General features: G+C 37.8%; 1 protein-coding gene across 4 annotated transcripts; it reads right to left on the bottom strand.

Annotated features, from left to right (window-relative positions):
* Positions 1-13,153: 13,153 nt before the first annotated feature.
* On the bottom strand, positions 13,154-20,027 carry LOC131258099 (ubiquitin C-terminal hydrolase 12-like). Of its 4 annotated transcripts, XM_058259159.1 has the most exons (13): positions 17,068-19,483; positions 16,688-16,743; positions 16,458-16,520; positions 16,296-16,355; positions 16,120-16,221; positions 15,973-16,044; positions 15,659-15,724; positions 15,282-15,320; positions 15,117-15,179; positions 14,970-15,009; positions 14,580-14,806; positions 14,047-14,178; positions 13,154-13,736 (listed from the first exon to the last, which is right to left on the bottom strand). In XM_058259159.1, exons 2-9 carry the CDS (start codon positions 16,727-16,729, stop codon positions 15,174-15,176), a joined length of 450 nt encoding a protein of 149 aa, XP_058115142.1. In that variant the 5' UTR covers positions 16,730-16,743; positions 17,068-19,483; the 3' UTR covers positions 13,154-13,736; positions 14,047-14,178; positions 14,580-14,806; positions 14,970-15,009; positions 15,117-15,173. The 4 variants fall into 4 exon arrangements, 1 of the variants encoding a protein (XP_058115142.1); XR_009177873.1 differs by lacking the exons at positions 16,296-16,355; positions 16,458-16,520; positions 16,688-16,743 and adding an exon at positions 20,013-20,027 and having other exon boundaries at positions 15,659-16,221; positions 17,068-17,115; XR_009177874.1 differs by lacking the exons at positions 16,296-16,355; positions 16,458-16,520; positions 16,688-16,743 and having other exon boundaries at positions 15,659-16,221; positions 17,068-17,115; positions 17,567-19,133.
* Positions 20,028-23,817: the final 3,790 nt, after the last annotated feature.

Here is a 23,817-nt window from a genome sequence, read left to right as displayed (position 1 = left end):
CAATTGGCAAAACAGATAATTTTTTATTTAAACTGTTCTGTACAGGGCAGAAGCCATCTTATGCTTCATTCAAATGTTCTACAGACTCAAAATGTGAGTGTGAGGCTAGAAAACCTCCGACCTTTATGGAGAAAATTTTAGGCTTATTTTTAATGGTATTTATTTGTTTTTGGTCTTTTTTAATATAATTGTTTTCTATATGGACTATAATACATGTATTCTTCTTCGAGGCAGTACTGTTATTTTCATTGGTCACAGATATCTTATTCATGGCCCAGCATGGCTAGCACTGTCTTTTTTAATATAATTGTTTTCTATATGGACTATAATACATGTGTTCTTCTTCGAGGCAGTACTGTTATTTTCATTGGTCACAGATATCTTATTCATGGCCCAGCATGGCTAGCACTGCCTTTTTTAATATAATTGTTTTCTATATGGACTATATAATACATGTGTTCTTCTTCAAGGCAGTACTGTTATTTTCATTGGTCACAGATATCTTATTCATGGCCCAGCATGGCTAGCACTGTCTTTTTTAATATAATTGTTTTCTATATGGACTATAATACATGTGTTCTTCTTCGAGGCAGTACTGTTATTTTCATTGGTCACAGATATCTTATTCATGGCCCAGCATGGCTAGCACTGTCTTTTTTAATATAATTGTTTTCTATGGGGACTATAATACATGTGTTCTTCTTCGAGGCAGTACTGTTATTTTCATTGGTCACAGATATCTTATTCATGGCCCGGCATGGCTAGCAGTCTTCTTATAGTGGCAGAGAAGGTAGAGAAAATGGAAGATGTCTGCATAATTAGCAGTGTTAGCTGGCATGGGTCCCTTTTCCTGGTATCTGCTTTGATGTGGTTTTCATTTTCTATGTTGGTGATTGCCTTCCCTAGTGTTGCTGCTGCAGGTGTTGGGTGGGTCTTTTGTTATTTTTTGTTGTTTTGTTGCAGCTGAGCCTGTTTTGCTGTGGCAATGGTTTGGTGATGCTCTGTCTTGCTTTGGGCCATTTGTTCTATGAAACTTTGGCTGCAGTAATAATTAATTAATTTATAAAATAAAATAAAAAAACGTGGTCGATCTATATGATAGGTGATACGCCCTTTTGTTTTATTGGCGTTTGCTTGAATGATTGTATAGAACTGTTTTCAATCAATAAATTTCAGGTGGGGCGCTCCACCTTTTTTTTAATTTTTTTTGAACTCTTATTGAAGAGCCAACATGTTTGGATTTTGTGGTCAATCCATGCTTTCAAGCCCATATTGAATGAGAATGGTAATTATCCACCCAAGCTGATTCACATTAGTACGATTTCTAAAATTTTATCTCTTCTCATTCTGTTGGGACCCAATTGGATTTAAGTGGAAGTTTTTGACCGTCCAAACTTTATCCTTTTCCCCCAGGTTTGATTTATTTTTTTACTTAACTGTTAGAGCACAATAGGATTGGGATACCCAATCCTATTGTTGGTGCCGCTTAAACGTCTTCTCAATTTATGTAAGTTGCGTTTGCATGGAGCGTTAGAGAAGCTACCCGAGTCTGATGAATTTCCAGCAAACCTCCCCAAACTTACCTCGAGAGTCCTATTTAAAGCAAGACCTACTTATGACATTGGGGAAGCTGAAAAGCCTTCGCATACTCGGATTGTTGACCTTCTCTCGCATCCTTACATCTTGAAGAATTATATCCATTAGAAGAGTGGAGAGTGGAGGAAGGAGTTATGCCTAGTGTCATGTCCGAAATTCAGGTGCTAAATAGAATAACTCAACCTGGATCTCAGACTGGTGATCTTTTTATTTTTTTACAACGATTACGATCACAAACCTCATACAATTCACTTGTCATCAATAGATACATTCCGACAAATCCAATACAAGTCAAATTACAATAGTATTTTCCAAAGATCTCATTAATACATTTATTTTTGTTTCATCAGTTTCTGTTGCAAGGAGGAATCAGGAGCGTGGACTGAAAAATAGTATCAAATGCATGGATTTGATGCTCCAGAATCACCAAGGCAAGGGACGGACTCTAGGAGACCAAGAGCGACGGAATTATACACCAGGGGTCCGAGAAATTGAAGCTCAAGTGGCCTGAAAAGTGTCCAGAATGTAAGATCATAGGGTTCCCACCATCTGATCAGTTCAAAACTCCATACGTGGCCTGAGGACCATAAATGAACCGTACACGTAAAATTTCATCCATTGGATCGCTGCAGAAGTGGCCCAACGGTCATTTCAGCGCACAATTTACTGATCTAGGGCCCACCTGATCTCTGGATACGCCTCATCTTCGGTCTCAACGTCTTAATTTTGACGATTCAGAAGATGGACGGTGCAGATTTCTCGCAAACATCATATGTGGATCCCATATGAGGCAGATGTGCATGGTGCATAAGTGCACTAGCCGTGCACGGCATTAAAAGAAAATTCAAATCATCTCTGACCGAGACTCTTCTTCAGCACCGAAGCTCTTTCTTCTAGCGTCCGCACACGGACGTGCGGACGAATCTTTGTGGGCCCCACCACGCATCAAAGGGCAGATCCGGACCGTCTATAAGACGCACGTGCCCCCTATCACTCAGGCCTAGGTGGATGAATGTCAACCGACACCGGAGATTGGTTTCGAGCGTTAAAACGGACGACGGACGGCTGAATAAAAGCACCCATGGACCACACCGATTTGGATCCAAAAACAGTGATTCCCGCCTGGTTTTTCTAGCAGAATACAGTGGACGGAGTGGATTTTCCAAAACAAAAGCTTTGTGGGCCCCACCATCAAACAACGAGAGTGCGTAATGCACTCTGTTTCGCAACCGGAAGCCGTCCGGTTTTTACGGCGGATTGTGCACTCGTGGGAGCGATCGGACGGATGATCTGAACCGTCCATCGTAAATTTCAGCCAGAAAAGTCCCAGGAGACGTTGATTTCACAGACGAAATTCAAGGAAATCAGGAGTTTTTGAAGCCCCAAGTTTTGCTGCGTAAAGGTGTGAAGCGGCTGTAGCTGCGGAAGCCATTCAGCACCGTCTCCAACACGACCTCTGCTGCGTGAGAATTGGGGCCTGGCTGTATCAGCCTATAAGAAGAAAGAGAAAGGAGAGGTTTTGGAGGGACGTGAGGAGGTTGGCTGCCGGGGAGGAAATCTGAGATTCCTTGAAATGGAAAGAAAAGGAAAAAGGAAAACAGGGAAGGGAGAGCGCTGGAGCAGGAGGGCTCGGTTTTGGCTGCTGTCAACGGGTGGCTAGGGCTGGACGTTTGGGTTGGCTTTGAAGGAAGTGATTGTATAGAACTGTTTTCAATCAATAAATTTCAGGTGGGGCGCTCCACCTTTTTTTTTTTTTTTGAACTCTTATTGAAGAGCCAACATGTTTGGATTTTGTGGTCAATCCATGCTTTCAAGCCCATATTGAATGAGAATGGTAATTATCCATCCAAGCTGATTCACATTAGTACGATTTCTAAAATTTTATTTCTTCTCATTCTGTTGGGACCCAATTGGATTTAAGTGGAAGTTTTTGACCGTCCAAACTTTATCCTTTTCCCCCAGGTTTGATTTATTTTTTTACTTAACCGTTAGAGCACAATAGGATTGGGATACCCAATCCTATTGTTGGTGCCGCTTAAACGTCTTCTCAATTTATGTAAGTTGCGTTTGCATGGAGCGTTAGAGAAGCTACCTGAGTCTGATGAATTTCCAGCAAACCTCCCCAAACTTACCTCGAGAGTCCTATTTAAAGCAAGACCCACTTATGAAGTCGGGGAAGCTGAAAAGCCTTCGCATACTCGGATTGTTTACCTTCTCTCGCATTCTTACATCTTGAAGAATTATATCCATTAGAAGAGTGGAGACTGGAGGAAGGAGTTATGCCTAGTGTCATGTCCGAAATTTGGGTGCTAAATAGAATAACTCAACCTGAATCTCAGACTGGTGATCTTTTTATTTTTTATTTTTTATTTTTTTACAACGATTACAATCACAAACCTCATACAATTCACTTGTCATCAATAGATACATTCTGACAAATCCAATACAAGTCAAATTACAATAGTATTTTCCAAAGATCTCATTTCTACATTTATTTTTGTTTCATCAAATATAACTACAAGGAAGAACTACAAGCTAGAAATTCACCTAAATCTTCGCTTCGATCGCTCCATCCATTGATTAATTCTTGTGCCCTGCAAAACTGTCTAAAAGTGGGGGTGAGTATAATAGCTCGTAGAGTCATATCACACCCATAATTTGGAAGTTCTTCACAAATATATTAAAGAAAATGCACAAACATAACATACATAAATTATAAAGCAGAAATTAATGTATATATAATGAAACATTGAATCACAAGAATACTTGAACTTTATAGATAAATAGAAACATGGTATTAAATAAATAACATTCTCCTTCAAATATTTTAAGAGTAATAAAGGATAGAGCACCCATACGATTCTTTAACAAAGCAACTTAGGGCAAAGCACCCGTAACAATCTTTTAAGGAATAACCTAGAGCACCCGTACTGATCTTTTTAGGAATAACTCAAGGAAAAGCACTCATATCGATCTTTTAGTGAATAACTCAAGGCAGAGCACCATACCGTTCTTTTAAGAAATAACCTAGGACATAGCACACATACCAATCTTTTAGGGAATAACTCAAGGCAGATCACCCATAGCAATGTCTTAGAAACAACCCAGGACAAAGCACCCATACCAATATTTTAAGGACAACCCAAGGCAAAGCACCCATACCAATCTTTTAAAAACAACCCATGGCAGAGCACCTATGCGATCTTTTAGAGAAGACCCAAGGTAGAGCACCCGCATGATATTTTAGAGAACACTCAGGGCAGAGAACCCATGCGACCTTTTAGGGACAACCTATGACAAAGCACCCACACAATCTTTTAGGGAAGATGCAAGGTAGAGCATTCATACGATCCTTTAGGGAATACATCGGGAAGAGTACCCACACGATTTTTAGGGACAATTAAAGATAGAGCACCCACACTATCTTTTGAGGAAAACTTAAGGCAGAACACCAATAATTCCAACTAAAAACTCACTTCGAAATATAACAAGTGAATAACATAAATATAATTGCATAGCCACAAAGTCTATAATCAATTTCACATAACTAAGGTATGTAAAATAAAGCAAGATCATATGCAATCCTAATTTAAAATAATTGCAATTTCTAAAAGTTAAGGTAACTCTAGATTCAATTAAGAAAATCAACATACTATGGCATGAATCAAAATCAAATAAAACTCAGTCATATGGAAACATTGAAACTAACATATTATTTTAGAATAAACTTTGGAATTTACCAAGAATGGGAAGATCACCCACTTGTGCATTGAGAGAGATCTGATGTGTAGCCGATTTTATGTGTACTTGATCTGGGTTTGATTCCTTGTAGACTCAATTTAACTTGATTAGACTTGGTATGACTCGATGCAACTCAATAAGTCTCTAAAGTGAAACGACAAGATCTTAGCAAGGGATGGCACACATTGATTCCTCGACTTTTAATCTGATGAATGGTGTGCACGGCACGATTAAGTTCTAGAATCAAATCTGAGTTTGGAGATTCAGCGGGTCGACTGGGTGAGTCGACTCAATCCAGCTTTTCCTTCTTCCTTTTCCCTTTTCCTTTTCTTTTCTTCTTTTCTTCTTCTTCCCTTTTCCTTCTCCTCCTCCTCCTCTTCATGTTGGAATATTTAGTTGAATCAAATAGACTATTTAAAATCGAGAACAAATTAAAAAAAAAGAAAAATTTGAGATAGAAGACTTATATAGATTTGAGTCGAGGCGTGACGTGAGTCACTCGGCTTGAAATCGAATTTGCTCCACTTGGACAGCGTCCTAAGTGCAATAGGTTTCTAAAGCAATTGACCTAGAAGGTACAATGACTATGACCCAGTCCCAACGGTGCACTTATTATATATGTGCTCGAACCACTTGCGGTTTAACCCGAAAGCGCTGAGTTGACTCAACAACGAACTTGACAACCAAAACTCGTAAACTAGAAGACAGAGAGTTTTCACAATAGACAAAAAGATTTTTTGTAGTTTTGAAACTGAAATAGAAGTCCTTATATAGAATCCGAAGTGGTGCATTAAGCACCCTTTCGAAAGGGTTTAATCCGCTGGGTTTATACCCAATAGGTGTGACCAACCGAACGTCACATCTCTCTCATTTAAAACGAAAAGGCGCAAGTGTGAGTACACTTTCGTAAATAAAGTCTCGCGAGTACCCATATACATTAACACACAAGTATACCTGCACCCGCCACCCGTCCCATCTCATCTCGTTGCGCACACAGACTCGAACTCGGCACGACACAGTGTGGTGCAGCTCGGCTCGAAAGCTCTGAGTTGACTCAGCAACGAACTTAGCAACCAAAACTCATAAACCAAAAGACAGAAAGAGTTTTCACAATAGAAAAAAAGATTTTTTGTAGTTTTGAAACTGAAACGGAAGTCCTTATATGGACTCCAAAGTGGTTCATTAAGCACCCTTTCGAAAGGGTTTAATCGATTCGGTTTATACCCAATAGGTGCGACCAACCGAACGTCACATCTCTCTAGTTTAAAACGAAAAAGCGTAAGTGGGAGTACACTTTCGTAAATAAAGTCTTGCGAGTACCTACACACACACACACACGAGTATATCCGCACCCGCCACCCGGCCCGTCCCGTCTCATCGCGCACACGGACTTGGACTCGACACGGCATGGTGTGGTGTAATTCAGCTTGGCGTGCACACGCATGTGTGGTCAATGGCATATATTAGAGCTATTGGCATACCCCCCTCCAATGACCAAATTCACATGTCCCCTAAATCGGGCTCAATCCATAAGGTAAAAAGCTTATCTTATATACAAAAAGATTTTGTTTGGTAAATCCGATGTGGGACAAAACTCACAACTCTAAAGCACCAAAATTTTCAAATATGGAGGAAAACCAAAATATTTGAAATTCTAATTTTAATATAAATTTTAAAACAAAATACAACAATCTCTTACATATTTCAAAATAAAAAGTCTTCCGGGTTAAAGCGTTATAGTTGTGCAATGGTGTGGGTGTCACCATAGACATGAACCGACATTAGAGTAAGCAAGACAGATTTACAAGAATCAGTTAACACCATAGTCTTGAATCTGAATCCTTTTAGTGTAACTTGTAAGTACGTGCCACTGACACAACTATTTTTTGCAATTCAGTACTTTTCGGCCATACACCATTACCTGGATTTCATGAGTGCTCTAGAGAATTCGCTTAGATTCTCATAAGAAGCGGCCTCCACCTCCACACCCATATAGGTGAATTTCATTAATTGTATGCAACAACTGTATACACCACCAAATATATGATTATGGATCCATTAAGAGTTCTAAAAATTCATCTTTTTGCATTACTGCTTGCACTGCTACACCATAGAAAGGGCTCATTTATATCAGTGCAATCGTCTACCTCGTGTCTTATTATTTATCCATTGAAACTATCTCATGGGATCTCCACTTGTATAGGTTGGGTTGCCGACACTGGAATATCATATAGTAGGCTTAGCCCCATTCCCTTTGATGTGTAATCGACTAATCTTTTATATAGTTCTTTGATCAGAGGATCTGTCAGATTCTTTTCTGACCTCACAAAGTCAATAGATATGACTCCATCACATAATATGTGTTTCACTATATTGTGTCTGAGTCTAATATGCTTGCTCTTTCCATTATATATTTTACTCTCTGCTTTTGTTATAACTGCTTAACAATCACAATGAATAGACACGGGTGATACAGGCTTTGGCCGCAATGGTACATTAGCTAAGAGATTTCTAAGTCACTCAACTTCTAATCCAGCTTTTTTTTTAAGGCAATAAACTCGGATTTCATAGTTGACCGAGCGATACATGTCTGCTTGATAGACTTCTAAGAGGCCGCTCCTCCACCCAAAGTGAAGACATATCCGCTAATGGATTTTGTCTCATCTGAATTAGTGATCCATTTAGCATTACTATATCCTTTTAATAAAGCAAGATAACCATTATAATGTAAATCATAGGCTATACTACCTTTTAAGTATTTCAAAATTCTAAACAAGACATTGCAATGCTCTTTTTCAAGATTATGTGTATATCTACTTAGCCTTACTACTGTAAAAGTTATGTCTGGTCTAGTGCAGTTTATCAGATACATGAGGCTACTAATTATCCTGGAAAATTGAGACATACTACTACCCGTATTTTTTATGAGAGTCACATTGTAATCATAAGGTGTACTAACAGGAAAAAAATCAAAATGGTTAAACTTTCTCAATAATTTTTCAATATAATAAGATTGTAATAATACAAGACCACCATCTTTCCTGATTACTTCAATACTTAAGATTACACTAGCGTCTCCTAAGTCTTTCATATCAAATTTAGCTGACAAGAATTTCTTAGTCACAATAATTAACATAATATTAGTTTCAAAAATAAGCATGTCATCAACATAAAGACATATTATAATATAATCATTTCTGAAAATTTTACTATATAGACATCTATTTACATTTGATTTCAAAATACCATCAAAATTTTCATATCATTGTTTAAGAGCATATTTTAGACCATATAGTGATTTAATTAGTCGACATATTTTATTTTCTTTACTTGGTATCTTATAACTCTCAGGTTGCTCCGTATATATATATATATATCTTATTTTACGTCTCTATTTAGGAAAGCAATCTCAACGTTCATCTGGTGTACTACCAATTTATATATGGAAGCTATCGCTATTAAGACCTTAATAGTTGTAATCCTAGTTACAAGAGAATATGTATCAAAATAATCTATTCATTCTTTTTGTTTAAAGCCTTTTTTGCTACCAATCTTGCCTTAAATTTATCAATAGTCTCATCTGATTTTAATTTCTTTTTAAACACACATTTTATAACCTATTGGTTTGTTCCTAGGTGGTAGGTCTACAAGTTCCCAAGTATTATTGAATATACCAACTCATAATTTATTAATTAATTCTTTCCAGAAGGTTGCATCTAAAGAATTAATCACTTCTATATAAGTTGCAGGATCATCTTCTACTAAGAAGGTTAAAAAACTATCTTCTAGGTTAGTTTCTCTTCTAACTCTAATACTTTTCTTGGTTATATCTCGTATACTACTTTCTCGTAAACACTTTTACTAGTAGACGCGCTATCTGATCCATTAATTTACTCTATTCGCATAGACTTAGATTTAATAGGGAATGCATTATCAAAAAACTCTGCATCCATAACTTTTATAATTGTATTAAGATGTAGAATATTATCCTTAGTCTTTAAAATTAGAAACATGTATGCTGCAGTATTTTGTGTGTAACCTATAAATACACGGTCAGTTGTTTTATGACCTAACTTTCTTTTCTTGGTTTCAAGCAATCTTACGTTAACAAGACACCTTCACACTTTAATATATTTATAACTATGAACACGGTTCTTTTAAAGTTCGTAAGGTGTTTGTTTAGAAGACTTAGAAGCAATCCTATTTAGGATATAACAAGCAGACAAAATTGCTTCTCCCTCCATATTCGAGGGTAAATCTGAACTGTTTAACATAGCATACATCATCTCCCTAAGAGTTCTATTCTTACGCTCTGCTATTCCATTCTATTCTGGTGTATAAGGAGCTGTAGTTTCGTGAATTATCCCACTCTTTTCACACATTTCTCTAAATTGAGAAAATTCATACTCACCCCATCTATTTATTCTAAGTCTTTTAATTTTTATATTTAACTGATTTTCAACTTTAATTTTATACTTAAAAAAAATATTTAAAACTTCATCTTTGTTTATTAACAGATGGACTCTAGTGAGTGTAAAGTAGTCATCTATAAAAGTTATGTAATATCTTTTTCCACCTCTATACATGTGTACTCTAAAATCATCTAAGTCACTATATATCAACTCTAATATGTCAGAAAATCATTCTATCCGTTTAAAGAGTTTTCTAATGAATTTTGATTCTACACATATTTCATATTTATCGAATTCTTCATTAGATATATTAGGTAATAAACTTAATTTTTTCATTTTCTTCAAAGATGCTACGTTCACATGACCTAATCTACTATGCCATAGATAAAAGTGTTCAACGATATAAACAGAACTGGATGTCTTATTATTATTATCATTGGATACATTTACAATGAATAGACCATCATTACAATATCAATTACTAACAAAAGTTCCATTCTTAGTCATTACAAGTTTATCTTAATAAAATACTAACTTGACACCAGCTTTATTAAGGATCGAACCGGAGACCAAGTTTCTTCTAATGTTAGGCACATATATGACATCATTCAACATCAGAGTCTTTTCAGAAGTAAGTTTTAGAAGTACTTTTTATTTCCCTACAACTGGAAATGTTATAGCATTACCCATGAACATCTGTTCATCATCTCCTGATTCTTAGTATGAGGTAAACATACTATGATTCTTACACACGTACGGAGTTGCACTAATGTCTAGCACCCATTCCAAGTTGTTTATAAGAAAGACTTCTGTCACCACAACTACCACCATGTCAAACTCATTGCATGTTTCTATAAGATTAGCCTGCAACTTATTTTTATTTTTCTTAAGCTTACAAGTTTTAATGTGTTGTATAGGCTTTCCACAATTGTAGCAATTTCTTTTTTTCTTAAATTGATTGTTTGCATTCTGTTTTTTGAGCCTGCATTCATTAGCATAATGTCCAATCTTACCACAGTTAAGATATTTTCTTTTTTCTTAATCTTATTGTTTTCCCGATTTGATTCCACAAGATTCAATTTTGAATATATGTCATTTACATTTTCTTTTTTGTCCATGTTTCTATTGGCCTTCTCTATTCGTATGTGTACGATTGTAGTTTCCAATGAAACATTGTTCTTTTTGTGTTTCATTTTATTCTTATATTCTTAATAGGAGGACGGTATCTTTTCTATCAGCGCTCCTAACAAAAACATTTCATCCAACTTAATTCCTTCTGACGACAGTTCATGAACTAGATTTTGAAAATCTTGAAGCCGATTCGTGACAGATATGTCATTTCATAGTGAATAAAATTAGCGATTGCATGTTTCTTAGCGCCTGCATCTTCTAGATTGTACTTCTTTTCTAAAGCAGTCCTTATATCTTTAGCAGACTCGTAAGAAGCATACACATTATATAATTTGTTGGACAAAGAGTTCATAATACAATTTTTACAATTATTATCATATGCTACTTCAGTTTGATTTGTTAGATCTATAGTAAATGACTAAGACAGTATGTATGAAACTTTAAGGGTGGTCAGTGCGAATATGAATTTTTATTTCCACTGTTTAAATCATTTTCTAGCGAACGGTTCGATTTTGGCTAACTCGATAGAAGCATTAACTGTTACAGTAGCCATAGTCTATTTAATTCAAAATTTTGATTTTAAGATTATTGGAATATTTGGTTAAATCAAATCGACTATTTAAAATCGAGAACCAAAAAGAAAATTAAATTTAAGATATAAGATTTATAGATTTATGTTGAGGCGTGACATGAATCGCTCGGCTTGAAATCGAATTTTCCACCCTTGGACAATGTCCCAAGTGCAACAAGTTTCCAAAGCAATCGACCTCCAAGATACAATGAATATGACCCGGTCCCAGTGGTGCACTCACTGTACGCGGGCTCGAACCACTTGCAATTTAACCAAAAAGTGCTGAGTTGACTCAACAACCAAAACTCGTAAACCAAATATAGAGAGAGTTTTCACAATAGAAGAAAAGATTTTTCGTAGTTTTGAAACTAAAATGGAAGTCCTTATATAGATTCCGAAGTAGTGCATTAAGCACCCTTTCGAAAGGGTATGGTATGTTGGGTTTAAACCCAAAAGGTGTGACCAACCAAACAGTTACATCTCTCTGTATTAAAACAAAAAGGCATAAGTGCAAGTACACTCGCAAATAAAGTCCCATGAGTGCCCATACACACACCCCCGCGAGTACACCCGCACCCACGTCCCATCCCGTCGCGCACGCGGACTCAGCTCGATGCCGCATGTGTGGTCCGTGGCACTGAGAAGAGCAAACAGAGAAAGAAAACATCATGCAACTGGTTTCTTGGTTGCGTGCTGCTACTGAGATGGAGGGTCCCACTGCATCAACGACTTGGATCGAATAATCAAAATATCTAAATTACGATGGCACTGGATGCAATGTGGAAGGAAAGGAGAAGATCCTGGGAGGATTACGGACGCGGAAGGCCTGCGGAAGCCATCCGCATCACTCTCAAAGATGTTATGCAGTAGACAATTACAAGGGCTTATTCAAATAAACTGAGTTACATTCCAAAAGAAAGTCATGGTTCTAATAGATCATCCTCAATTCAATTAGAGATAGGTAAATGCCAATACAATCTAGAGATTCCGATATAGTCTAAGCAGTGGTCTTCGTGAGTCCACTTTGTATCTTTACGAGTACTTGTGGCAAAAGTTCATGCCAGCTGCCAACCTTGGACAACTGTTCTCTTAGGCAAGTTTAAGTATGGAAATAAGAACACATCTCTCAAAGATGCTATGCAGTGGACAATTACAAGGTTTATCAATGAGTTACTATTTTACCTTTTGAAAAAAGAAGTTACAGTCACTACAAGAAAACTGGCCTTTACCGGTGGCCAAAACCGCCGGCAAAGACCCAGAAAACCGCCGGTAAACCCTTTGCTTGCGGTCATGTAACAGCCGGTAAAGCCTGCGTCGGTAAAGGCTTTACCGGCAGTCACGTTCCTTTACTGGCGGTTGTGCTAGCCGCCGCTACATGTGGGATTTACTGGCGGTTGCGCTGGCCGCTGCTTCATGTGGATTTACTGACAGTTTGTACTCTGGATCGGTGCTCAAAGATCTTTGTTGACTGTGTCTAGATTCACACCATTAATAATCTAATTAGGAAAATACAGTCCACAGGACTACTATTAAGAGAAAAATGTTGATACTCTAGTAGTGTGATGGATGATACACATACTCTTAGAAATAATTAAGAAATTGCTTATGACAGATAAGTAATTCAAATTAGACTGTCCAAATTATGGGACACAATTAAGATGTATCATTAATCAAAATTCACACTTATTTGATTATCTAGAGCTATTAAATTGGTGGATATTTATTTAACCATTTAAAATGAAAATACAAGTTTTCACAAATCAAAGGTTGGGATTGCTCGAAGCATCTGATTTTGGGACCATTAATCTGCTACCATGTGTTCCACTATAGTCATTTTAGAGTGCATGCTTATCAAGCGTCATATGCTGCTAGAGTACATCAAACAACTCCCCTTATTTTTTTTCCACACACGCACACACCCCACACACTCACGCCATAGTGGGATTTCACCACCCATGGATACTCGAACCCTTGACCGGGTGTTGAAACTCCTGGGAGTCTACCACCGGATCAAGAGTAAGGATCCAACAACTCCCCTTATTTTATTGTAGGGGTAGTCAGTGACTTGTCGATTTGGATAGTCTGGATGGGTGCTCAAAGATCTTTGAGCACACACCCAGTGATTGTTTTCCTAAAAATAAAAATAAAAATACATGCCTATGTGGCCCTTTCACATGCATCGAGCTGCCGTGAATAATATTTACAATAATAAATTGAATAGTTTCAAAAATAAAATAAAATAAAATAATCCATCAATCTAGCTCCCATTCATCCATGCTTAAAACCTGCAAAACAAAATAGCAAAAAGAAATTAATTGGTATCAAAGTTAGAGATTGGAATTCAACTCAATATTGCATCAAAATACATATTAAAGCTACAAGTTCAGTACAAATGAGTCAGATGAACATACACATTAAGAAGTTTATAGCTTTTTTGGAATGACAGTGTATCGGACAATGTTATTCCCATCCCAACTAGAGTAATTCCATCACAGCAGCATATAAGATTCAAAGTTCAAAAGAAAGTCATAAAAGAGATAGAAATGTCAAAAGATGACTAACAAAGAGAACTATGCAGAGAAGGATGAAGACTACCTCATTTTCATTAATTGTTCAAATGTTCAAAGAATTTGGAGAGGATGACCTGTTTGATGTGGATAAGGAACTTCTAGAGGTTGTTTGCTTTAGGATAATCTTGCAATGCTGCAAGGCTTGCTTGTATGTATTCTGTCAGCAAACAGAGAATATTAATCAATATTGACAATTCTGACATTGTTAAATTGAAGGACCAGTAAAACACAAACATCAAACCAAACTACTAAAGGGGATAATGGGTAAATTTATTACAAACACGATTGTGGATTCTGAGTTTGCTGAATGTTCACAGAACATCAACTGCTTAGTACAACAGCATCCTACACTAACTATGATGTTTAAATTTCTCCCTAGACTTAAGTTGCTTGGATGCATAAACAGAAGAATAGCTCCTTGTGCCAACAACCCAACAATTTCGGGTGTTCAATAAAGTAGACAGAACAGGCTAACATGCTTATGCATACACTCCCATGTTATACAGTCAGACCTATGACATTGATACTATAATTTGGAACTTTGGATTTAGAATCTACCTTAATCTTCTGCGATATCCATAGCCCAACATCAAGCAGTAGCTTGTTTCCTGAAGCATCCTCTTGGTCCATTGATCGGATGCTTTCGGCAACAAGCTCCTGTCCTGCACCTTCAGCTACAACAATAACCATGAGTCCATTCTCTTTTAGTTTTTTTTTTCCACGTACTCGAAAAGCCCACCTGGTCCTTCCAGATAAAAGGGTGACTTGGGAATCAAGCAACAGTCCTAAGGAAAATGGCAATGACAATTTTCCTTAGCATGTTAAAATACAAATAATGAAGATCTAAACCACAAGTTGAAAACTTTCGGTTATGTAATTTAAAATGAAATGGCACCATGGCAGAAAAAGAAGATAGGATAATGCAGGATGACCAATGATAATACATACCACATCTCGACTGGCAAGAGTAGCATACATTGCAATGAACCTGCAAGCAACAAAATGAAATTGAAAATTACAATGGACATACATTTTGCATAACCAATCCATAGAAACAAAGAGGTAATCTGAAATTTGAAAGTTCTCGAGACATACATCTGAAATTCAAAATTGCAACCAAGACCACAAGCTCGGCAATCTCGTTCAATATAGTCAAACCTGTAAATTAATGATTTCCTTAATCAAAACTAATATCACAAGTTTCAGGATAAGGAACCAATTATAAAATGACATATCATGAGAAGAGGTAAAATGACTTACATTGCCCACAGAGATATCATGGCTGGCTAGTTCCATTTCCTGGTCAAAACATAATATGTTATGGCCACAAATTCATTTCCATGGTTCTTTCTAAGATCTAGGAACTCAAAGACAACTCCATTGATATAAACTAACATTCTCCCAGTTGACTCAACACTTTCCTTCTGAAACAAAAACTGCCAAGACTCGGCAGAGTCACAACAAAAGGCAGATGTGAGTTTCCATGGAGCAGCTGTTTTGAAGGGGGGTATGTCCAACCAGACATGGGAAAATCCCGATCCAAAGCAAAGTACTTCTGGTCATTGGCAAAATCAGTTCACAAGAGGATGGCAATTAACTTTAACCACTGCCTAGCAATTTCCAAAAGACATACATACCTTGTATATCTTGTGACAGAAAGCCTCAAGCAGTCGAAGCCTGGCATTGGGATGAGACAGCTCAACCTATTGCAGAATGCAGGAGAGAGTCAGTTGATTTTCTTCCAAGGGCACCAAAATAGCAGCATTCTATCAGTCAATACATGAGAAGCATCCCGATTGCATATGAACTGAGTTTCAATAAACTACTAGCTTAGAAAAGCAATTGTCCTCTTTTGAGAAAGAGTGGGATAATAGGCTCATGCATTAAGGAAACCTTGAAGAAGATGAGGACCACATCGAATAGAAGTGCATAAACAGTTGCAGAAATTAACCTTGGTTTTCAAGTCGTTGATTACATCCCCTACAGTACTCTGTTTGGGCAATCTAATAGTGTGAATAACCACCTGAAAAGAAAGCAAAAGACACCTAAGTTTGTACTTGATCCAGAATTAGATGACTCTCATGGTTTGGGATCTCGCCTCATCTTTAGTGGAGTGATGGAAAGCAACTTTCAGAGTTTTCAAGCCTCGCAATTCTGGCAAAGGAATGTCCAACATTTCATAATACAGGATATCGGAAGTCTGCACCAAAAGAAATTTGAAGAGAATACAGCATGAGCACTAAAAGAAAAAGCCTGCATCACTATTTCACTAACCTCAACCAAATATTCCACCCTCTTATCTTCAACATGATCTAGAACAAATTGCAGCAATTCCTGTCCAAATAATTCATCAGAGCATGCATGTAGCTGGATTCCTAAATTGGAGCAGATTGGTGATTACTATGATGGACATTTAGAGAAGTTGAAAATATCTACCAGATATCTGGAAGGTATGCCTAAGATTGGATTTATCTGAACCTCAACCATGAAGCCTTGTCCCTGAAGGAAAGTAAAACATCTATCAAATAACAACAGGATCCTTTTCATTGGCCAAATCAACCATGCATATTGGGTTTTTTTTAAAGAATCCGATATGTATTGGCTAATATTTTGTTCCAAGTCGCCAAGAACCAAAACCTTAGATAATGGCTCGTTCAACTTCACACCTTTTTATCTGTGCTTTTGGCTCTTCTACTTGATGATTTCATCTCACAGTTCTCAGCTTGACAAAAAGGAAAAAAGGAAAAAGGAAAAAGAAAGAAAGAATGTTGCCTCCATTAGCAAGTAACAATGTCTATTTTTCACATTAATGTGGACTTTACCACAGGCCAAGATGATGACTAATTTCCAACGAATAAAAGAGTCAAATTTTCCAAACAACAAATCTTTGGAAATGACATATCATGAGAAGAGCTTCGATCACGCCCTACAAATAAAATTTACTATTTAACACAATACATTGCATCATTTGTATACCACATCTAATTAAGAACACAATAATCTCAAAACATAATAAAAGAACTATTCAATTGGTGTGAAAATTTACCCCGGTACTACTGCAAGTCGTAGTCTTTCCCTTTTTCGCTAAGTGTCCCTACAAATGATAAATCAATGTCAATCATCATATACCATCCAATCAAGAACCTTCTAATGGGCACTTTAAGTGATACAGTTTGCATTCACTTTCAACAATGAAAAACCCATTGATCAAACAGTTAGATTGTTAGATCAATCTTTCAGAAAATGGGGTCAGATCGGTCTTTCAAAAGAAAATCAGAATGATTTTTGGGATGCATGTAATCCAAGGTTGCCCACATTTCCAATACCAGTTAAATTGCGCCATAATAGAGCAGACCATCTTTCTCATTTCTTGACAGAAACTGTTGTCCCTTTTTTTTTTTTTTTGGAATCAAGATTTCATTTGATGAGAAAAGGATGGAAACTGTTGTCCCTGAGTGTACATGGAATGGCTGCCTCTATGTTCTGCTCTTTAGTTCCACATTGCATTTTAAACTTTTTTATACTGCAGGTAGAGTTCACTAGACCTGGAATATGCCATGGGCTTGCACTTTGGATTGATTGGGTGATGGACACAAAGAATGAAATTATTATATCAACAGGGCCAAGTAAGCATCTGCAATAAACAGATGGTGTCTTACTCCCATAAACTTCTCAGCATTAAGCTTAAAACTTCAAGAATTCAAAGCTTAAAACTTTAAGTGATACAGCTCCACAGATGCAAATGGGCCATTAGCAGTGTGGATGATCAAATATAAAATAGATAATACATACAAGTAGATGTATGTCTATGATCGTGTTCTCTTGCACAAGGAGCAAATTAGGATGCAGATTTCATACTACTTGTATCATTCTTGTGCAGCAAAAAGCTCTGTGGAGCCTACTATGCTGTGTATGTGACATCTACTCGGCCCATCATTTGCACCAGTTAGTGTTAGGATGAGGACAAAAAAATAGGCTGATCCAAACTCAAGCCTTGGAAGTTCTTTTCTTTCTCCCAATTCCATTCTCTTTGTTTTTTTTTCTTTGGTGGAATTTCCACATTTTCAGATCTTGGAAACTGTTTTTCTTTACTGGAGTTAATCTGAATTTTCAAGGCTAATGCCCCCTTTTCCTCCCTACAGTTGTTCCTTTTTCATTATCTTTTCTTCTTCTTTTTTTTCTGTTTCTTTTTTTTTTTTTGTTTTTGTTTTTTCCTTCTGTGTTGTAGTTTTACTTTCCAATTTCCTTCTACATTTTCAGAGCTCGAAAATCTTGTCTTTTTATTCAGCATTATCATATCTCATCACGAGTTGGTGGCTGAGCTAAAAACAGTGACAATGAACTGCGACTATCTAGCATCATTGACAAGATTTCAAGGCTAGCTACATAAACATTTCAAGAATATGACCAATGATATCTCCAAAAATTTGCTCCCCAACTTTTATGGAGGAAAATGGCCCCAAAACATAAAATAAGATCCATTTTCAAGCATTTCCCAGAAACCAAACATGTGTAGCAGCTCTCGCTAATGGATTCCATTTCCATTAGGGCTACTTTCTAGGAGCCAAATGAACCTCTGAAAATACATTAATTTTCAAGATGGTCTATTATCAGATGGTATCAGAGAGCAACCGGTGCTCTCCAATCCTTGTCTTCCTCCTCATGGTCAACTGTTCGAATCTTTGCAATTTGACTAGAATCTTATACAATACCTACTGTATTAAATTTAATTTTGTTGGGTCAGATTGGGGCAAACTGTATAATGAAACCAATCAGTCAAATGACAAAACATTGCATGCTCAGATTCTGCGCAAACACAAAAATCTTGATTAAAATTTTTTTGTAGCTACTAATGCTGAAAAAGACAGCACATAGAATACATAACATGCAACTATTCATTTATGTGCAAGAGTTAGTTAAATCCAGTGACTTTTCTGATGCATATGGTGAAATCAATATATCAGAAAACTGAAAAAATAAAAACCTGCATCAGCACAAATTTAACATGCATAGAGATATTTGTAGTTAGATACCCATATGAAATCATTGATAAATTTAAACTTATTTTCGTTATAATTGATCAATAAACTAGTAAACAGATGGAAATGGAAGCATGCAAAATGTAGACAACTTATAGGCTAACATATGTAAAAAATTTAAACAACTTTGTTGAACATATATGGTACAATGTAACTATATAGTTTATGCCTGTGGTGTTCTATTCTCCAACTGACAACAGTGTAAATCAAAACTGGAAGGAGTTGCGTGCTTGCTGAAACTCATTCCTATTTCTGTCTCTATCTCCGTGATATGGATAAAGATGCTATCGTCCCTATCCATAACTAAAATCATATAAAGCAGGTATGTATTGATTTAACGAATGTTGCTTTGTTCATCAGTATATTTGAGATTGGCTTCTAACTAGGTTTAATTACTTGATAAACTATTATTATTTTTCAGGAGTGGATATAGTCACATAATCACAGTGGCCCCACAGTCAGGGTCCCAACCACATGGCCCAATAAAATTTGGAGCGGATTAGGTGCCACTGCAGCCTCACCCAAGAGGGCCACTACAGCCTCACCCAAGAGGGTGCAGCCCTTACCGTGTGGCCCACCTTGATGTATATATTCTACATCTACTCTATCCATCTGTTTTAGCTACAGGCATGTGAGCTTGACAGTGTAATACGAACATTGTAGAAGTAATTACCAGATGAAATAAAGAAGAAAAACAAGAAATAAACAAATCAAAATGGCAAAGCCATATGGAATCAATAAACAACTACAATCAGTACAAGACATTAACCCTTGACAATATGAAAACAAATGCAGCAAAAAATCAGCCCAACACAAGTTAAGAAATCAGTAATTGATATGTGAAAAAAATGAGCTGAAAAAAAAAAAGACGGGGAATCGACAATGCAAATCCCTAAAAATGGATTTGACAACGCAAATCCCTAATTAGGGATTTGTATTCGACAAAGCATACCTGAGATGGATGAGAATCCGAGATTCACGAGTAGCAGAAGACCGAACTGCAGCAGAGGGCCGATGAGATAGAGAGAGAGATAGGGAGAGTGAGAGTGAGAGGAGAGCGAGCGGAGAGGGAGAGGCAGAGGGAGAGGGAAAGGGAGAGCGTGCGAGAGGGAGAGGCAGAGGGAGGGAGAGGGAGAGGGAGAGGGAGAGAGAGGGAGAAGGAGAGCGTGAGGGAGAGCGAGAGGGAGGAGGGAGAGCGAGAGCGAGAGGGTCGGCGCTAAAATGGATTTGGGCTCTTTTGTTTTTTTGATTTTATAGGGCGTACCCTTTGCCTGTGGCCGGTAAAACTGGCCGCAGGTAAAGGGTTGGGCTGGCCGCAGGTTAAGGGTTGGGCCATCGGTAAAAAACACACGCACCCACTCACGCTGTAGTGGGATTTCACCACCTATGGGTATCGAACCCAAGACCTTGTGTTGAAATTAACTCCTGAGATTTTGCCACCGAAGCAAGGACTGGGAACCCAAAAATAAAATAAAATGTAGAGATAATTGTAGATGCACATACAATCTAGAGATTGTGATATAATCTTAGCATTAGTCTTTGTGGGTCCACTTTTTATCCTTACAAGTTGTGGCAAAAGTTTATGCCGGCTGCCAAGCTAGGACAACTCTCCTCCTTTATGGGCGTGACAACACTACTCTCAAAGATGATATGTAGTAGAAAATTACAAAGGTTTGTTAAAATCAACCAGTTACTTTCCAAAAGAAATTTATGGTTACAATAGAATATCCTACACCTACACAATTCAATTCGAGATAATCATAGATGCCAATACAATCTAGAGATTTTGATACAATCTAAGCAGTGATCATTATGTGTCGCACTTTGTATATCTGCAAGTTCTGGCAAAAATTCATGCTAGCTGACAGCCTAAGGCAATTTTTTTCTTTTCTTTTCTTTTTACACACGCACATACTCATACTACAATGGGTATTTGAACCCATGACCTCGTTTTAATACTCTTGCGAGTCTACTACTAAGGCATAAGGACTCCTTTATGGAAGCTTCCCTTGGTAATTAGAACGGAAACTCTCATAGATGATATGCAGCAGACAATTACAAAGTCTTATTAAAATCAACCGATTACTTTCCAAAGGATGTGTTGGTTCCAATAGAATATCCTACCCACGTACAATTCAATTAGAGACAGTCGAAAATGTCAATATAATCTAGAGATCCCGATACAATCTAAGCAGTGGTCTTTGTGTTTTTCACTTTGTATCGCCACAAGTTGTGGAAAAAGTACATGCCAACTGCCAACCTAAGGAAACTCTCCCCCTTTATGTGAGCTTGGGCCTGGCAATAAGAACACAAAACTCTCACAGATGTAATGCCAGTAGGCAATTACATAGGTTTATTAAAATTAATGAGTTATTTCTAAATGAAAGTGATGGTTCCAACCCATCTCCCTGTCCACAAACACTAAAAGAATAGTATTTTGAGATGTTTGCTAGGATTTCGTGCTTGTACAATGCATGCTCATCTAGCCTCATCTTGCATTCCAGCGTTGCAGGTCTAACAGTACAAATGCGACTACAAAAAAATCTGGTAGGTCCACTCATTATGGAAGCCACTTTGCTAGAAATGGTAGAATGCCTTGAGAAACTTGGAGCAAGTTTCCTCAATTGTAGCTAGGCATCGAGTTGGACCGAGTTAGGGCTGATCCAACTTGACCCAGATTTGAAATAGACCTGACCCAACTCGACCTGACTCAGTACCGAGTCCAGCATGCCTGATCCAATCTGAGTCCAGGTCTGGCATGTACTAATCCGAACCAAGTCTGACCCGGTCACAAATACCGAGTTGGGTTGATTTGGCTCCTAGTCAGGTCAGGTGCAGCGGTTATCCATGGGATGAAATTACAACTTAGAACCTAGGTACACTTGCCGGAATTGCAGCCTCTCCATCAGCCACACAACATCTCATATCTGAAACGTATACGGCATCTCATATCCAAAACGTGTGTCAAATTTGGGTCGACCTAATGGGAAATGGTACTATGAGGTCAACCTCGTGGGAATTTCCCATGAGGTTGAGTTGTGTGGGCCCCACCATGATGTGTGTCGAACATCAACACTGTGCATTTGATAAGTCATCTTTAGGTTATGGGATATCCAAAAAATCAGCCGTATACATGGAACTTAGGTGGGCCATACCATCTAAAACCATGTGAAGATATGCTTAAAACATATAAAAGCACTTGGTGGGGCCACTTGAGTTTTGGATGCAGCTGAAACTTAGTCTTACACCTCATCCATGTGGGACACACATAATGGATGGGCTGGATTTGTGAACCACATCTAGGAGAGCCCAACAACTAATTAAGAATGTTTTAATGGGAGGGTAACCCCTCTCAACTATTGTATGTGGTGTGGCCCACCCAAGTCATTGATTGACTTGATTTTTAAGGCCATGGCCCACCCAAGTCATGGATTGACTTGATTTTTAAGGTTGTGGCCCACCATGGAATAATACATCTGACTGATGGTGTTGATGTTCAACACACATCGTGGTGGGTCCCACATAGCTTGACCTCATGGAAAGTTCCCATGAGTTGAGAGAGAGAGAGAGAGAGAGAGAGAGAGAGAGAGAGCAGTGGTCTCCTGCGCATGGTACCACCGCATGAGACATTTTGCGCACCAACCAACACAAGTAGAAAGGGTGAGCTTGGATTAAGCCCCACCGTGATGCGTTCATGAAATCCACCCTGGTCATTAGGTCCGTGATATAAATTTAGTAACATGTCTCAAAAATTAGGTAGATTTGTGATTTAGATGGCCACACCAAGTGAAACCATTTGGATAATGGGCATTCCTGTACTATTTTTGCTCATATGGCCCACCAGCATTATAAATGTGGCTGATCTTTTATTCTGATGACTAAACTATTGTCACACACCTTATGGATGGAGCAGATTTCAAAGACACATCAAGATTGGCCCACCCCAGCTGACTCAGTAATGGTTGGGATGCGTCAAAGACGTGGATTAATGCATGCCAACGCTGGCTGTCAGTAGCAACCTTGCTACTGGTTGGTGGTAGTGGCCCAACAATGATGTGTATATTTAATCCAAGCTATCCATCCATTTTTCCAGCTCAATTGATGGCATGAACCCAAAAATGAGCAATATCCAAATTTAAAATGGACCACACCACATGAAAATAGTGGTGATTAAACACCCATCATTAAAAATTCTTAGGTTACAATTTATTTGCCATCCCACCTATTGATTAAAGAAAACACAAATATTAGCTTGATCCAAAACTTTGGCCCAAAGAATTCTTTTAATGGTGGTTTCTCCTCTCCTACTGTTTTCCTTTTGTGGCCAAGTAAATTATAAATCAGCCAGATTTTTTTCATGCGCCCAATGATTCAATTGATATCACAAACTAAATTGTTGGATCACGGGAACACATCATGGTGAGGCTCACTTGCAGCACACTTGTCTAAGTTGCCATGACGACTGGGATTTTGGTGCGCCGTAAGTTATCCTACGGTGTGCGAGATCACTCTCTCTATATATAGAGAGAGAAATTTCTAACTATAAACCTCACCTTTTACCCACTGTCTTTTCCAAACGCTCCCAAACTTTACTTTCTCAAACAAAACCATTCTGTACGGTCAGACTATTTTTTGACGAAAATATTCTTACATTCAGCATGATTTTGTCGTTTTTTTAGACATGGCTAGGGATTATAACCATAGCTATTGATAGCGTAGGTCTACAAAGTATACTGTGCAAAGGCATGCCACCCCTA

This window comes from Magnolia sinica, chromosome 10 (assembly GCF_029962835.1).
Source record: "Magnolia sinica isolate HGM2019 chromosome 10, MsV1, whole genome shotgun sequence".
Classification (NCBI taxonomy): domain Eukaryota; kingdom Viridiplantae; phylum Streptophyta; class Magnoliopsida; order Magnoliales; family Magnoliaceae; genus Magnolia; species Magnolia sinica.
Note: the sequence above shows the minus strand (reverse complement) of the source record. Positions and strands in the feature narration are given on the sequence as shown.

Bases quoted from the DNA above. Each gene is read 5' to 3' on its own strand.
- LOC131258099 (XM_058259159.1), bottom strand. From the start codon at position 16,729: ATGAAATCATCAAGTAGAAGAGCCAAAAGCACAGATAAAAAG. The intron at 16,356-16,457 runs GTAGATATTTTC...TTATTTGGACAG, and splicing joins GCATACCTTCCAGATATCTG to GAATTGCTGCAATTTGTTCT. The intron at 15,725-15,972 runs GTTAATTTCTGC...ATTCTGCAATAG, and splicing joins TCAACGACTTGAAAACCAAG to GTTGAGCTGTCTCATCCCAA.